Source organism: Saccopteryx bilineata, chromosome 4 (genome assembly GCF_036850765.1).
Source record: "Saccopteryx bilineata isolate mSacBil1 chromosome 4, mSacBil1_pri_phased_curated, whole genome shotgun sequence".
Taxonomy (NCBI): domain Eukaryota; kingdom Metazoa; phylum Chordata; class Mammalia; order Chiroptera; family Emballonuridae; genus Saccopteryx; species Saccopteryx bilineata.
The window spans coordinates 134368850-134386526 of NC_089493.1; the positions used below are offsets into that span (position 1 = coordinate 134368850).

The following is a 17677-nucleotide window of genomic DNA, read 5'->3' on the forward strand; positions in this document are numbered from 1 at the left end:
AGCCCCAGCCCTGAACTTGACTTCCAGGGACCCTGGCTGAGTCAAGATTTAAGGAAGGCACACTTGCCTTTCACCCATGTTCCAGGGGTTGAGAAGTGGAGAAAGAAAGATGATGCACTGGAAAATCAGTGGATTTCCCTAGAGCAGTGCTATAACGAGTGGCCCTGCTAGTCAGTGCTCCTAGGCGCTTTGTGAAGCACTTCCTGCAAGAAATTAAGCCTCTATGCAATGAATTTCTGATAACAGAAATACTATATCTGACTTTTATTTATTCAGAAATAAATGTCAGTGGATGTTACTCTTTACATGTAGCCGCTGAACCACATTAAATATTTGGATGTCTTTCCGATCATATTTAGAATAATGATGAAAGCCATGAATTACAGGGTGCAAAGCCTGACATGTTTATTGCCTGCAATCCATTTTATAGCTTTCATTTAGGGCTTGAGCTGCTGAATAGGATGGTTGTAAGCTGCTTACAAAGAGAAGTCCAGACTTGTCTCTCAGTTCACTTCCCTGGAGCAGGGTTTCAGGGTTGGACCCCAGGCCCAAGGCCAGGTGAGGGCCTCCTCTTACCGCACTGACTCTCCCCCGCAGTGCCACCTGTCATCCGCATCTACCCGGAAACCCAGGCACAGGAGCCAGGGGTGGCGGCCAGTCTGAGATGCCATGCAGAGGGCATTCCTATGCCCAGAATCACCTGGCTGAAAAATGGCATGGATGTCTCAATGCAGATGTCTAAACAGCTCTCCCTTTTAGGTAAGAACTGCTCTCGATGTCTCTGTGCCATTCCCATCAAGTTCAAACTGACACTCTCCCCAAGAGGGGAAATGAGAGGCATTATGGGTTTCTATGTCAGATATGTTGGGAGTGAACACATGTCCCCCCAGTTTTTCTACTACCACAGGTTCACACAAGTCTTGTATGCTTTCTGTGAGCAATGATGAGAAGCTGTCAGTTGGGTCCCAGTCACCCTCAATTCAGATGTTCAGGCCATTTCTGGGTATATGTCAGGGATGTTGGCTCCCCTCAGCCCTGCTGAGGACCTGTGTTTATAATGCCAACACTGTCAATAACCCTGTGAATAAAATGAGGAGGGAGGGAGTTGGGTCCCAGTTGAGCAGGCCACCCTGAGCACTGTCCTTTCTGCAGCCAATGGGAGCGAACTCCACATCGGCAGTGTTCGGTATGAAGACACAGGCGCATACACCTGCATTGCCAAAAATGAAGTGGGTGTGGACGAAGACATCTCCTCACTCTTCATTGAAGACTCAGCCAGAAAGACCCGTGAGTCCATTCTTAGCTCCTCACTGAGCTGGTTGGGATGTGTCGGGCGTCAGGGAGGAAAGTAACTGACCAGGGACAAAGTTGCCAACCATGAGCCCCTGAAGACAGGGAACACCATATCCTTCTGTGCTCAAACTTAGGGACAGGAGTGCCCAGAAGGAAGCAGACCTTCCCTGGCTACCTAGACAACTCTGAAAACAGAGGACTCTCTGGACATCAGGTAGAACCCAGGACCACAGAAAGCTCAGATATCCAGGCCCCTGTTCTGCCTCCTACTTGCTGTATGACTGGAACCTCTGCCCTCGCCCTTATCGACAGAATTTCTCATACTGTCCACCCACCAGGTGCTGTTCCACTGTGGCCCAGGAACTGGACTATGCACACCTGCCTTTGCTCCAGGGGCTATAGCCCACCTGGGTGCTGAGGGTGCTTTCGCTGTAGCCACTATTCCCCAAGTGGGTTTACTGACGTGATTTCAAGGACATGGGTGTTCGACATGGTCTCATTCCATTAGTCAGAGGCTCCAACCTGAGTTGTTATCAGCAAGGGAGATTATCTTTCCAGATAAGAATCCTATTTGAAAATCAGAGCTCTCCTGGAAGTAGCTCAGGAGGTCTAGAGAGATGTTGCTGTCTCTGTCATCCACGGAAGTAGAGAATCCCATTAGTTTCTGTGATCCCGGGACCTGAATTTAAGAATTCATTCAAAAGTGAAAGGGCCTGAGACCCAGAAGCCTTTGTCCGTGGGCACAGTCCCCCAGTACAACTTGGGGGGAGGGGGCAGCAAGTGGTGCTAGACAGCAGATGTTCACAAACTGATCACTGCATGGAAGGTTCTCACACTACTTTCTTTTTTCCCTTCCCTCCATTATGTTCCCGCCTTCCCAACCTTCTGCTGCTGCAGTGGCAAACATCCTCTGGCGTGAGGAAGGTACCAAGTTGGCTTGTTCTGTGTCATGCCTGTGGTCACGTGTGCTTGTTCCAAAATGGGCCATCTTTCCATGAACCACCAAGTGGGGCTCATGTGCCACATTGAATGAGAGGGGGGAGGCCAATGTCACACTCAAGTGACACACTGAGCAGCAAACTTAAAACCTACTACAGGGAGTCCTGGGGCTACGACACAGTTCCGTTCCTACGACAGCGACATAACCCGAATTTTAGTATAAGTAGAAACCCACCCCAGCCTAAGTCACTTACCTCCCCTAACACCATTGTAAAATCATAATCTACAACATAAAAACACAGCTAAGCTACAGAAAAAGGAAAAGGACATAAATATACTGTATTGTACAGTGTACTGTAGTAACAGAAAAAAATGACAAAAAAATGAATGTAAAAAAAATTCCTTGCCTTTATTTTTGTGGTTGGCTTGCACCCTGGGAGGGGCATTGCAAAGTGGGAGAGAGTGACCTATTGGGAGGAGGAAGCTGGAGAGGCAGGAGAACCTGCAGAAGGTGCTGGAGATACTGGGTCATGTGAATCAGGGTTGCCTAAGGAACACACAGGAGATGCTGGAGATGATCCTACCTGTACTACAGGTGTTTCATCTTGAAAAGCAGCTGATGTAGAGGGAACAGATTTATTGCAGGCTTCTCTACCTTCTTAAAGAATTGTTCCAGACTAGTTTGTAAATTCGACGTAGTCTGTAAGTACAACGCTAATGGCGTATGCCAAAACACACGTCTCAATTTTTTTAAGTTTAGGGAGAGAGCATCGTAACTCTGTGTTCTGTTGAGACTGTCGTAACTCGAGGACCCCCTATAGTGCCTTTAATGGTCACTAGTGCATTAAAATTTAGAAATGGAAAGTTTCTATTTCAAGCTAATTAAAACCCCTACTGAAGGTGACTATTCAGCAGGGATTCCTGGCCAGATCTGGGCTGTAAATATTTTTCCAGTAGTGGATACTGGTTTGGGGGTTAGAGTATATTCTCAGGAAAAGCTGAAGAAAAAGGCTGCCATGATTTCTCTAAATGTTAATTTATCTGTATATTTTTAAACAAATAGACTTTTTAAGTTTGTATCTATCTAATAATCTTTAGACATTAGGTTGGGCCATACAAAATTGCCATTTGTGTACATCAGATTGGCCTAACACAGACAATTTCATATGGTTCAAAAGTAGCAGACACATGTGAGAGCTGGTTAGAGAGGCTGAGTCACTGCTTGGGGCGATGTGCATGTGTGGACCAGCCCTCACTCTGAACCCCTCCACCAGAGCATGGTCCAGGCCCCCATGAGTAACTTCCTGATTCAGTGGGCAGACGTTGGGTATAAGAAGCAGCAGAATGCACTCCGTGATTTCCAAGTTCAGCACAGAACACTCTCTTTAAAAACCAGTGTATTTCCTGTCACATTCTGCCTGCAGAACATTGTGTGTGTTGCCTGGCAGGTGCATACATACACACATGCAGAGCGATTTTATGAACATCAGACACTAAAGCTTACACAGTTAGTCTGGGAACAAAACAAAGGCAGAGCCCAGAAAAATGAGGAACTGCTGCCAACAGACTTTAGGAATCGTTGGAAGAACAAGTTGTAGCAATAGTTGCTACTTGAGGACAGTGTCCCTTGATGCTGCCTGATCCTAGCCCCTAGGCCACAATGCACATTGAGGGCTCTCGCTCTGTCTTTGAGAGGTGGAGTTTTTCTAATTTGAGGTTACTGCAAAGGGACCCCAAGCATGAAGGAGCCCCAGGTATGTGAGGGCTGCAGCTGCGGAGGCACCTAAGACTCACGCTGCCTTAGGGCTGGCAGGTGCGGCACTAATGTTAGCCAGCCCAGCCCTGAACAAAACCGTTCCTCGTGTCTGGGCAGCCAGCCGCTTGTACCCTTCACTGCTGGGATTCCAGGCCTGGAGACAGAGAGATGCAAAAGTAGAAATGAGAGGCTGGCAGGCCACAGGCGCCCTCAAAATCTCACTAAGAGAAATGAGGTGATGAGCGCACACAAAAGCGAGGACAGCTCCTTCATGCCCCCCTAATAGGAGCTGAGCTCCAACAGAAGCTTCCAGGGGGCTGGATCATGCTGTCTGGGTCTCCTGTGAAGTTGCTTGTTTGTTGAGGAATATTTGTTTAGTCTCGTGTTCTACTGCCAGGTGTGAGGCAAGGCACTGTGCTCAGCCTGAAATGCAGCCACAGCTACGAACCCCATGGAGAGTTTATTAAGCCTTCGACCTTCTGTTGGTCTTTCCTGCCATCAATTTTCCAAGAAGCTCCAGGAGGCTGCTCCTGTGTTCTGGAGTTATGCAAGGGCTTTGAGGGCCCCTGAGTTTGAGTGAGAAGTTTGCCAGGCGAGAGTGTGTAGAAGTAAAGGTCCTGCTGGGGGCTGAGACAAGGCACTTGTGGGTGGCCAGCCTCATCTGGCTCTCAGGGACAGGCTGCTCAGCACAGGTTCCCAGCGGGAGCCACACAGACGCTCCTGGGCAGAACCAGCTTCTGACGGATGGGGATCAAGCTGTTTGCTCTGACAGGAACCCTCCTGCCCAGAGCACCTCTCAGCACAGAGGCTGCTTCATGAAGTCAGGGACCTCTGTCTACAGCAGGAGCCACAGGCACTGGTGCCATCACCATGGGCCTGAGGCCCAGGAAACTGCCTGCCAAGCCATTAGAAGCAAATGGGATGGTGATTCCTATTTTCCCATTGTATTATTTTCTAACTCACGAAACACTTACCAGATAGTCAGTTACATCAGTGCCCCAGTTCTATCTGCAGGCTAGGAAAGGAGTTTTCTGTATCTTTATTTTAATATATTTAACTTTCTTAGAATTCATAAAAATCTTCTTTATTGTCCCACCTTCAAAAAATACCCATCCCCATGCCACTCTTTGTACCAGGTTTGCCCTTTCTGGGGAGGCAGAGGGAGGGGACAAAATCCAGAGCAGGGACACAGGGTCTAATCCCAGCTCTGTCACAGTGGCAGTGGCCTTCTTGGACCTCAGTTTCTTAGTCCTTAAAACAAGACTGAACTAGCTTGTGGTGCCCGAGGCCTTTTTTTCCTAGATGGCCCAGCCCTGGGACGGGGTAGGGGTGGGTAGGCAGGCACAACCAGGCTCTGTCACCTGGCATGGGGCTGCCATGGAGACACTTCTGGGGCAGAGTTTGGAGCCAGCGGTCTTGAAGGAGGGGTTTGCTGGCACAGACAGGCCAGGACTAAGTTTGGACCAAGAAACACCTGCCACATGAAGCACCCCACATTCCAGCGAGTGGTGCTGCACCTGAATGTGTTTAGACATAAGAGCCTTTACAATTTTTGGGGCATCATCTGCTGCATTCTGAATTAGTAGACAAGGAAAAGGGAGGCTCTGCCTTTCAGAACCAAAAAGGCCAAATGTATGTCACAGGCAAGGCTGTGGTTTATTTGAAAACTTGTGTTGGTGGCCAGCCCTAGCTGACAAATGAGCATGTCTGGGAGTATCCTGGGGACACAGCGTCTTCCTAGTGCTGTACTGATTGACAGCTCTCGAGGCACCTTCTCCCCATGCTCCCCACACACCACCTGCTCATCTCTCCCCGCCCCTCCTCGACCAGGATGTGCACTTTGTGCCTGCACCATGTGCACACAAACTGTGGTCTTGTGTGTGCCAGACGTGGAATGTGGCACACGGCCTCATGGGGCGAGGTTAGAGGCGGGAGGAGCCAGCCGCTAGCAGGGACGTAACCATGGCTGTGTTTGCTCCTCTCAGGCCTCCGTGTGGGAAACGTGTTCTACGTCTTCTCTGATGATGGCATTATCGTCCTGCACCCCGGGGACTGTGAGATCCAGAGGCACCTCAAACCCACTGAGAAGATCTCCATGAGCTACGTACGTTTCCACTCCCAGCACACCCACCTCACACACAAAACCCTAAAAGTCAGTCTTTCACCACGCATGTCATTCGATTCTTAAGTTCCATCGACCATGTGTGGCGTGGCTCCATCATCGTCCCGGGGCTCAGGAAGGAGCTCGTGAGCGTGAGTGTGTAAGCGTGCATTCCTTCCTCGGGCAGGCGCTTCCACGCCCTGAGCCCAAGAGAAGGCCAGGGTGGGCAGATGCCGTCCTGGGCTCCCTGAGTTCACACTCAGGTGACAGAGACAGCAGTGTGAGCAGATAGTGCCCAGGAGGTGCTGTTAGAAGGATGTGCAATGTGCCCTGGAAATTGAGGAGGAGGCCTCTCCATACCTGGGGAGGACAAAGCCCAGAGAGGGCTCCTAGGGCATATGACCCCTGGACTGTTATGAAGAATGAGTAGGGGTCGGTGGTGGGTTTCTGGAACAAATGACATGAATGTGGAGAACAGAGGCATAAACAACATGTCCTGCTCAGAGAACAGAAAGTACTCTGTATGCCTAGAGGGAAAGGCCTAAGATCGGAACAATTGGTAAGGGTTGGAGCCAAGCAGTTCTGATGGTACCCTATAGCCCTGGGAACACCTGTGGGACTGCAGATAGAGGATGGCCATGAGCAGGTTGCTCTAGAGCACATGCAGGGCTCAGTGGGGGTAGTGATCAGAAGGGCTGGCCCAGAGGCATGGAGGTAGTGAAGAGGTTGCTGTAAGTGTCCAGGAGAGGGGGTGGTGTCCTGGTTAAGCCAGCGGCAGTGGGAACTGGAGAACTGAGTAGACGTCTGAGGTAGTCACAGGGAAAATCAACAGAGCCTGAGGGAGAAGCAGCGTCCCACCAGCAGGAGAAAGGCTTTCACATAGGAGGAGCAGATTAGGGTCTGGGGCTGGGGACACAGTTCATCTCTAACGTTCTACCAAGCTGTGCTACTTGCCAGCTTGGGTGCTGGGGACCCAGGAGCAGGACTGATAGGCTCTCAACAAGTAGATGAGGTTGGCAATGATGCTCTGAGTGTGAGGTGCCCATGGGCATGTGAATAGAAATATCTGGAATGCAGGAGGGACACAGCAGGGCGGAGCTGGAGAGACCAGGCTCTCTGAGGCCAAAGAAGTAGCTTTAAGGAAGCAGGGGAACCTGGGCCACAGACCCACAGAAGTCCAGGTTTCCAAAAGGAAGGGGATGCTTGACCCATCAATAGAGGGGTAAGCTTGGAGGCCTTCAGTAGCCCTCAAGAACCCCAAGGTGATAGCAGGAGAAACAGGACTGCCCAGTGTCAGGGTGCTCGGAGCAAACCCAAGACTGGGCGGTAAGTGGCAGCTTGGTGCACAGTGGGCAGAGGCCGAGGACAGGGCCACAGGGAGCCGATCTGGGAAGGCTGGTCCAGCCTCCAGACTCAGCTGTCAGGAGGGCTCCAAGGGCGTGCTTCCCCACGCAGCCCCACCCTAGGGGGCTCCTTCCTGCTGGTGTCCCACTTGACCTTGTCTTGATTTCTTCCATGAGATCTCACTTCATCTACCACCAACCCCTAGCTACTTGAGGGCAGAACTATGGCATGGATCCCACAGTTGTCTGAAAGCCCTCACATGCCCTCTCACTGAGGACATGCAGTGAATGAACCGGGAGTGGTGGGAATAGTGGCAGGCGCAGAGCCAAGGGCAGAAGTGGGCCTTCCCAGGCAAGCTGAAGCATTACTCTTCTGGCTGCTGTTGCTGGCGGTTGCATTTCTCACATTTGTAGCTCAGGAACAGCTGTTTTCCAGGCTACTTCAAGTAAATTCATTATTATTTTAAAGTGTTACCTCTGATGAAATTCCCCACCATGTAATAGCCATGAGATGCTAGAAGCATTGTCCTGGTTAATTGCTAGCACTCAGGTTTACACAGCAGCAGCCCATCACTTTGGCACTAACTGTTTACATACCTGCAATACCTTTCCTTGTAGCTCAGGGAATCTCTCAAATCCTAACCAGGACTTAGTTTGCCTAGAAAGCTAGAACAAGACAGGCAGAGAGGTCCCAAAGCAGTACAGGCAACCCAAAGCTACAGTGAGCTGTGACTAATCCCACATAACAGTTTTCTCATCTAGAAAATGCCCACACTCCACACAGGGGGTTTGCAATGGAACAGCCCTCTTTCTAAAGTGCTGGGTGATTAGGAGGTTGGCATATTGTCTCAGGCCCTCCTGCTGGATTAGCCATCCCCTTTGTTCAGCAGAAAGCAGCATGATTACTAGATAAGGGCACACAAGACTATACTTTCAGGGATCATTTCTATAGTTTGTTACTAGATAAGGGCACAGGCTTCAGAGCAGGGAGACTTGGTTTCAGATCCCACCCCTGTCACTCAGCAGGCTTGGTGGCCTTAGAAAACTGGCTTGACCACTCTAAGCCTCAGTTTTCTCATATGCAAATTGATGTTATTATGAGGACAAAACGTGATGACAGAGAGCTGCAAGAGTGGAAGGGAAAGACTTGTCTTAAAACTACCACGGCCATTTGGGAAAGAAATGGGGATGGAAATGCAAAATAGATGAATGCAGAGATTTAGGATTTTGGGATTTGTCCTTAAGGACAAATTTGTGGTTAGTTACATGGGAGAAGGAAGAATCAAAGATGGTGATCACGCTTTGGACTTAGTTGCCGAAATGGGGATGAGGGCCCAGAGGGAGGAGAGGAACAGCTGGGGGTTAGATGTCCGGGTATGAGGTGGCCAGCTGCTAATGGACCAATTGGAACCTGGATGCTGTGGTTCTGAGCTAAAGACAGATCTGGGAGCCATCAGACAAGAATGTTTCCTCAAGCCAGGGATGAGCCATAATCTCCAAGGGTATGTGCATGTGACTTGAGAGAGGCACCTGAACTAGAACCCCGGGGGTCAGTACAGTAACAGGCAGACCAAGACGGACCACAAAGAGAATCATAACAGACTTGGGCGAGAGTCATGAGGAAAAATGTGAGAATGTATATCATGGAAGTTGGGGAAAAAAGCAGGACCCCTTTTCCACTCATGTTCATTCAGCGAATATATTTTAAGAACCATTTCTGTGCCAGGCACTGTACTAAGTGCTAAAGATTTAACAGTGAGCTCAGTGGTAGAGAGTGTCGGCCCAGTATGTGGATGTCCCAGGTACAATTTCCAGTCAGGGCACACAGGAGAAGCAACCATCTGCTTCCCCATCCTTCCCCCTCCTCTCTCTGTCTCTTTTCTCCTCTCACAGCCATAGCTCAACTGGTTTAAGTAAAGTTGGCCTCCGGTGCTGAGGATAGCTCCGTGGCCTCTGCCTCAGGAGCTAAAAAAAAAAATGGCTCTGTTCCTGAGCAATGGAGCAAGGATACCAGATGGGCAGATCATCGCCCCCTAGTGGGCTTGCCAGGTGGATCTCAGTCCCGGTGCATGTGGGAGTCTGTCTCTCTGCTTCCCCTCCTCTCACTAAAATAAGAAAAAGTAATTTTTAAAAAAAATTTATCAGCGAACCAAACAGACAAAAAGTCTAATCTCCAGGAGTTTACAATCTAGTGGAAGAAGAGAGACTAAACAGGTGGACAAATAAATGAATTAAGTGGTCAATGAAAGCTGCAGGGAGGTAAGGGAGCAAGGAGGGCCAGGGGCCAAAGCTAAATGTCAGAGAAGGCTTTTCAGTAAGGGGACACTTAAGCAGAGACGTGAAGGACACAAGGGAATGAACCATGGAGACATCTGGGAAAGAGCATTCCTGGCACACAGAACAGCCTGCACGGAGGCTGGTGCGGGAGGGTGGCCCAAGTAAGGAAGAGCAAGCATGCCTCGTGCATGGAGTAGGCAGGTAGGGAGAGAGAAGCCAGAGTGTCCAGGGCCTTGCAGGCTTCGGGAAGGACTTGATCTTATTCTGAGCAAGGAAGAATATTACTGGGAAGGGAAAAGCTGAGGAGTAACATGACCTGGCTTACATTTCACAGTGACCCCTGTAGTCCCTGCATGTAGAGCAGGTTAGGGGAGACCAGGGTGGAATCGAGGAGCTTAACAGCTATTCAGGTGACATAGGGGCTTAAGCCAAAGTGATAGAGGTGAAGCAGTAAAAGGGAATTGATCTATGTAGAAGGTAAAGCTGAAATGATGTTTGATGTGTTGGGTGAGGGTTGAAGGTATGGGGAAACGAGGAGTCAAAGATGGCCTCAAAATGTTTGGCCTGAGGACATAAAACAGTGGAGCTGCTATTTTTTTAATGGAATGAGCAGGACTGGACAGTAAAATTGAGAGTTAATTTTGGACTTATATGTTTGAGATGTATGGTAAACAATCAAGTCGAGCTAAATAGTTGGCTGTATAAGTCTAGAGTTTAGGGAAGAATCCTTACCAATGGTAGCATAGTAGAGCGTCACCTTGGAATGCTGAGGTTGCTTGTTCGAAACTCTGAGATTACTGACTTCAGTGAAGGCTCATGCTCAAGCTGGAATCACAGACATGATCCTATGGTCGCTGGCTTGAGCAAGGGGTCACTGGCTTGGCCTGAGCCCCCTGGTCAAGGCACATATGAGAAAGTAATCAATGAATAACTAAAGTGACACAACTACAAGTTGATGCTTCTCATCACTCATCCTTCCCCTCTCTCTCTCTATCTCTCTCAAAAATATTATATCTATTTTAAACTTTGGGAGTTGTAAGCATATAGACTGTATTTAAAGGCACAGATTTAGGTGAGATTAACAAAGAGAGCAGATTTTAAAGAAGAAAAGTTCTTTAGGAGTGAACTCTGCAGGATCCAGTGACAGAAAAGGATCAGTCCCTGGGGTAGGATAAAAGGAGAAGAACCAAGGAATAGTCAGCACAGTATAGATGATGCCCAAGTTCAAATAAAAACATGGTGTGGGGTTCATTTAATAACTAAGGAGTCAACATTGACTGTGGTAAGAACACCACCAGCTTCGTGGTGAGAACTAAAGATGGAGGGTTGAGGCATATGAGAGGTGAGAAAGCAGAGAAAAAGAATAGGGATTTTTTTCAGAAGTCTGGCCATGAATAGAAGTTTTTACAATAATGATGAGGAGGACAAAGAGAAAGTAGCACATAAGAGTGGAAGCATGTGGACATGGCAGCTGCAGATGAAGGGAGTCGCACAGGGGTTACAGTCGCAGAAGAAGTGGGAGGAGGTGACTTCTCTGAGAAAGATGAAAGGAACATTAAGTGGAAAGTTGGTGACATGGGAAGGCTGTGTGCCATGTTCTGTGAATCCAAAGGATTCCAAGTGTGACAAGAAAGGGACAGAGGAGTCGGGGGGTGGGACTCCAGAGATGTCAGAGGAAAAAGAAGGATTAAGAAGTTATATATGGCAGCCTATCTCCTTTTACAGGAAGAAATCTGTCCTCAAGGGGAAGGAGATGCCACCCAGCCATGCCAGTGGGCATCGGCAGTGAACATCAGGCAGCAGTACATCTATGTGGCCCAGCCGACACTGAGCAGAGTCCTTGTGGTCGACACTCAAGCCCAGAAAGTCCTGCAGGTACGTCTGTCGAAAGGAGAGAGGGGACTTCCTGTCCTAGGGCACAGCCTGTCGAAGCCTTTGTTGCTTTCTGCACAGCCCCTGCTACCCTATGGTGTGGGGTTGTCAGGCTGGAGGGGAAAAGTAAAGACGCTTCATGCACAGTGATTCGGCAAGTCTTTATTACCTACTAGGTGCCAAGCACTGCTCTAGGGGTGTGAAAAACAACCAAAAATGAGTAATGAAGTTCTAGAATTTATATTCTAGTTGGGGAAACAGACAGTAAATCATAATTCTAGAGACCACTACTTTGCTACAGGTGAAAGTGGTAGAGGAACTGGAAGATGGTTTTAAATTGGTTCTGGAGGTAAACAGAATCTGAAATCTAAGTGCCAGATGGGATTCCAACCTGGGAGCAGAGGGAAGGCCAGTGCTGAGGGGGGAGTGGGATGCGGCAAGGTCGCAGGTAAACAAAGACCAGTGAGATGGAAACAGAGTGACATGGAAAGCCCCTGAACAGTTTTAATCAGGGGAGTGACATCTGATTTACATTTTTAAAGAGTCAATTTGGCTACTATGTAAAGGATAGAGTGGAAGAGAGAGCAGAGGTGTGGTCACAGAAATAAACCAGGCAAGAGATCACAGCAGCGGAGGTGAAAAGTGATCAGATTTTTGACACAGTTTAAACATGAAGCTCCAAAGACATTCTGCTGGGTTGAATGTAAGATTTGAGAGAGCAGAATCAAGTTTGTTTGCTTGCTTGAACTTCAGCAACTGTAGAATGGAGATGCCATTGACTATGTGTGGTGGCTAAAGAATGACCCCCAAGATGCCCACAACCTAATCCCCAGGACATATGAATGTCACCTTATACAGCAATAGGAATTTAGCAGATGTAAATAAATTAGGGATTTTTAAATGGGGAGTTATCCTGGATTATCTGGGTGATCCCTAAATGCAAACAAAAGTATCCTTATAAGAGAGAGGCAAGGAGAAATTTGAAGAATGTCTACATAGGAGGGGGAGGCAATGTGAGGACTGAGGCAGCATGGCACACTGCTGCCTTTGAAGGCTGGGGGAAGGGGCCATAAGCCAAGAAATGTAGCTCTAGAGAGGGGGAAAGTAAGGAAATGTATTCTTCCCCTAGAACCTCTAGAGAGAGCACCACCTGACAGAGACATGTTATTTAAGCCCAATGAAGTTAATTTTGGACTTCTGGCCTCCAAAAACTGTACAAGAATAGATTTGTGTTGTTTTAAGCCACTAAATTTGTAGTAATGTGTTACTGCAGCAATATGAAACTGACACACTATGAGATACTTTCAGCAAGATGGGTTGGGGGGGCAGGTCATAGAACAGGTAAATGGGAAAATTAGGAAATTCGTTTTAGCTCTGTTGAGTTTAATATAAGTGAGCAGTTAGATAAACAGGTCTGGAGTCCAAGGAGAGGTCTAAGCTGGAGGGGTCTATGAAGGTATCATCACCATATGAACCATGTTAAATCCAGAGAACTGCATGAAAATCACTAAGGGTAGTATCGACAGAGAAGAGGTCAAGGTTGGAGTACTCCAATACTTAATGATCATGAAGGAGAGAAAAAGCCAACAAAGAGACCCAAAGGAGTAGCTGAAAGGTAGGAAGAAAATTAGAGAGGCGTGTATTTCAGAAGCCAAGAAACGAGTGCTTTAAGGGAGAGTTAGTCGTCAGTGGTGTCAAATGTGGCAGGGAGCATTTGTATGTTATGAAAACTGAGAACTGGCCGTGGGATTTGGTACCAGGTGCATCACCTTGGCAGGAACAGAGAGGATGGGTGATGAAGGAATGCTAGCCTGAGGGAATCAGAATGGTAAGGAGGTAGAGATGGTGAATGTGGACAACCAATCTGAAAAGGTTTGCTGTAAAGGTGAGTACAAGTCAACAAGGCAGTAGCTAGAAGAGGATGGAGGAGCTTTATTTTTAGAATAGGTGGCATTACATCATTTGTATGCTCATAGAAAAAATTGTTTCTGCAATTCTTGTCTTTCTTCTGCCTCCTGGAATTAAGCAGGTGCCAGTGAAATCCAGGGCATACAAGTGGAGATGCAGCCTTAAATGAAAGCACATTCTTTTATTGGGAGAGGAGGAAACAAAGCATACAGGCAAGGTGCAAATATGTGAGATAGTCGCTGGTAGGTGCGTGACCTTCTCTTCTGATTGCTTTAATTTTCCCAGGGAATAAGAAGGAAATTTATCACGACGGCTGCAAGTTTGAAAAGAGAGGTGAAAGTTGTATATGAGATTGAATTTACCCAGGAAATATGATAGGACTGCTGGGCAATTGTGAAGGCCCACGTAAGGATTGTGGATGTAAATTTAAAGTGAGGTCAGTGAGCAGGGCTGGGTTTTTCCAGCAATGTTCAACCTCCCTGATGCAGAATCACAGTGCGAAGAAAGTTGATATAACCAAGGCAGCGGTTTTCCCTGGCAAATACAACGGGAGGTTTTCTAGCTTTCCTTCTGTTATTTATTTCCCTGGCCAGGGAACATACTCTGAGTAATTTGAAATACCCAGAGGTGGTTTTGGGGGTTTTTTGGTCCACTTAATCAGCTATTGAGAAGTGTGTTGAAGTTGCCCACTATGATTGTAGATCTAGCCATTTTTGCTTTAAAATTATAATACCTCCTGAGGGGAAGACTTCTTTATTCTTACAAAATATTCCTCTTTATTTATGACAATCCTTCTTGCCTGAAAGTATTTCTTTTGGGGGGGGGGATTTTTTTTTTTTTAGATTTTTCTGAAGCTGGAAATGGGGAGGCAGTCAGACAGACTCCCACATGCACCCGACCAGGATCCACCCGGCACGCCCACCAGGGGGCATTGCTCTGCCCATTCACGGCATCGCTCTGTTGCGACCAGAGCCACTCTAGCGCCTGGGGCAGAGGTCATCTTTGCTCCAATGGAGCCTTGGCTGCAGGAGGGGAAGAGAGAGAGAGAGAGAGAGAGAAAGGAGAGGGGGAGGGGTGGAGAAGCAGATGGGTGCTTCTCCTGTGTGCCCTGGCCGGGAATTGAACCCAGGACTTCCACACGCCAGGCCGACACTCTACCACTGAGCCAACTGGCCAGGGCAGGTTTCTAATAAGAGTATAGCTAAATAAAATTTATTTTGATTAGTGGTATCATGGTTTAATTTTCTATCTTTTACTTTCAACCTTTCTATGTCCATATATACTGCTCACAAAAATTAGGGGATATTTCCAAATGAATATGAAGCTATAAACTATCCTCTAATTTTTGTGAGCAGTATATTTAAGATGGTCTTCTATAAAAACCACATGTAATTTTTTTGTTTTTTATTTGGAGTATTTGATCCATTTATATTTAATGTAATTAATTTATATAGTATTATCTCAAATCTTATTGTTTTTATCATTTGACCTGTTTATGTTGCTTTTCTCTCCTTCTTGCTTTCTTTTGAATTAGTCAAACATTTTTTTAGAGAGAGAGAGAGAAGCATCAGCTCATTGTTCTACTTAGTTGTGCCACTGATTATTTCCATATGTGCTCTGACCATGGCTTGAGCTGGAGACCTCTGAAACAACTCTCTATCCACTACATCACCAGCTAGGGCAATCAAACATTATTATTATCCCATTTTTCCCTCTATTGTTGGCAATTCCTTTATATTATTATTGCTACCATTGAGGTTATAACATGTGTCTTTGCCTCAATACAGTTTCATTAATGATAAAACCTTAGAACACTAACTTACCACCCTCTCCCACCTTTTGCATTATTGTAGGAATGAATTTTCACTCTACTTACAATTTAACCCTCAAAGAAATTACTATTATTACTATTTTGTACAGTTGATAGTCATTTATATTTACCTTTTCCATTGCTCTTTATTCCTTCCTGAAGTACATCATTATGTCTGGGACCATTTTTTCATTCTACCTGAACAAGTTTCTTTCTTTTTTTTTTTTTAATAATTTTATTTTTTTAATGGAGCGACATCAATAAATCAGGATACATATTCTCAAAGATACCATATCCAGGTTATCTTGTTATTCAATTATGTTGCATACCTATCACACAAAGTCAGATTGTCCTCTGTCACCTTCTATCTAGGTTTCTTTCTGCCCCTCCCCCTCCCCCTTTCCCTCTCCCTCTCCCCCCTCCTCCCATAACCACCACACTCTTATCAATGTCTCTTAGTCTCACTTTTATGTCCCACCTACGTATGGAATAATGCAGTTCCCGGTTTTTTCTGATTTACTTATTTCACTTCGTATAATGTTATCAAGATCCCACCATTTTGCTGTAAATGATCCGATGTCATCATTTCTTATAGCTGAGTAGTATTCCATAGTGTATATGTGCCACATCTTCTTTATCCAGTCATCTATTGATGGGCTTTTTGGTTGTTTTCATGTCCTGGCGACTGTAAACAATGCTGCAATGAACATGGGGCTGCATGCGTCTTTACGTATCAATGTTTCTGAGTTTTTGGGGTATATACCCAGTAAAGGGATTGCTGGGTCATAAGGTAGTTCTATTTTCAGTTTTTTGAGGAACCACCATACTTTCTTCCATAATGGTTGCACTACTTTACATTCCCACCAACAGTGAATGAGGGTTCCTTTTTCTCCACAGCCCCTCCAACGCTAGTTATTACCTATCTTGTTGATAATAGCCAATCTAACAGGTGTGAGGTGGTATCTCATTGCAGTTTTGATTTGTATTTCTCTAATACCTAAAGAAGATGAGCATCTTTTCACATATCTGTTGGCCATTTGTATTTCTTCCTGGGAGAAGTGTCTGTTCATGTCCTCTTCCCATTTTTTTATTGGATTGTTTGTTAGTTTGTTGAGTTCTTTGTATATTTTGGATATTAGGCCCTTATCTGAGCTGTTGTTTGAAAATATCATTTCCCATTTAGTTGGCTGTCTGTTTATTTTGTTATCAGTTTCTCTTGCTGAGCAAAAACTTTTTATTCTGATGTAGTCCCATTCATTAATTTTTGCCTTCACTTCTCTTGCCTTTGGAGTCAAATTCATAAAATGCTCTTTAAAACCCAGGTCCATGAGTTTAGTACCTATGTCTTCTTCTATGTACTTAATTGTTTCAGGTCTTATGTTCAGATCTTTCATCCATTTTGAGTTAATTTTAGTACAGGGGGACAAACCGTACTCCAGTTTCATTCTTTTGCATGTGGCTTTCCAGTTTTCCCAGCACCATTTATTGAAGAGGCTTTCTTTTCTCCATTGTGTGTTGTTGGCCCCTTTATCAAAAATTATTTGACTATATATATGTGGTTTTATTTCTGGGTTTTCTATTCTGTTCTATTGGTCTGAGTGTCTATTTTTCTGCCAATACCATGCTGTTTTGATTGTCGTGGCCCTATAATATAGTTTGAAGTCAGGCATTGTAATGCCCCCAGCTTCATTCTTTTTCTTTAGGATTGCTTTGGCTATTTGGGGTTTTTTATAGTTCTATATAAATCTGATGATTTTTTGCTCCATTTCTTTAAAAAATGTCATTGGAATTTTGATGGGAATTGCATTAAATTTGTGTATTGCTTTGGGTAATATGGCCATCTTGATTATATTTATTCTTCCTAACCAAGAGTAAGGAATATTCTTCCATCTCGTTATATCTTTTTCGATTTCCCTTAACAATGGTTTATAGTTTTCATTATATAAGTCCTTTACATTCTTTGTTATGTTTATTCCTAAGTATCTTTTTGTTGTTGTTGCAATCGTGAAGGGGATTATTCTTTTGAGTTCGTTCTCAAATGTTTCATTGTTGGCATATAGAAAGGCTATTGACTTCTGTATGTTAATTTTGTATCCTGCGGCCTTACTGTATTGGCTTATTGTTTCTAGTAGTCTTTTTGTGGATTATTTGGGGTTTTCAATGTATAGGATCATAACATCTGCAAAAAGTGATACCTTTACTTCTTCTTTTCCAATATGGATGACTTTTATTTCTTTGTATTCTCTGATTGCTCTGGCTAGAACCTCTAGTACCACATTAAATAAGAGTGGAGAGAATGGACAACCCTGTCTTGTTCCTGATTTAAGGGGGAAAGTCTTCAGTTTTGTGCCATTTAATATGATGTTAGCTAGGCCCTG

General features: G+C 45.8%; 1 protein-coding gene and 1 pseudogene across 2 annotated transcripts in view; both read left to right on the forward strand.

The window, feature by feature from the left end:
• The window catches only part of FSTL4 (follistatin like 4), a 539950-nt gene that overhangs the window by 494896 nt on the left and 27377 nt on the right, over positions 1 to 17677 (forward strand). The window contains exons 9-13 of one of the 2 annotated variants that reach the window (XM_066278325.1): positions 598 to 759; positions 1153 to 1287; positions 2191 to 2217; positions 5974 to 6092; positions 11435 to 11584. In XM_066278325.1, the coding sequence (XP_066134422.1) occupies positions 598 to 759; positions 1153 to 1287; positions 2191 to 2217; positions 5974 to 6092; positions 11435 to 11584 (593 nt within the window). The remainder of the gene's footprint in view (positions 1 to 597; positions 760 to 1152; positions 1288 to 2190; positions 2218 to 5973; positions 6093 to 11434; positions 11585 to 17677) is intronic. The other variant, XM_066278326.1, reaches the window with a different exon arrangement.
• On the forward strand, positions 8354 to 8429 carry LOC136336861 (small nucleolar RNA U3; annotated as a pseudogene).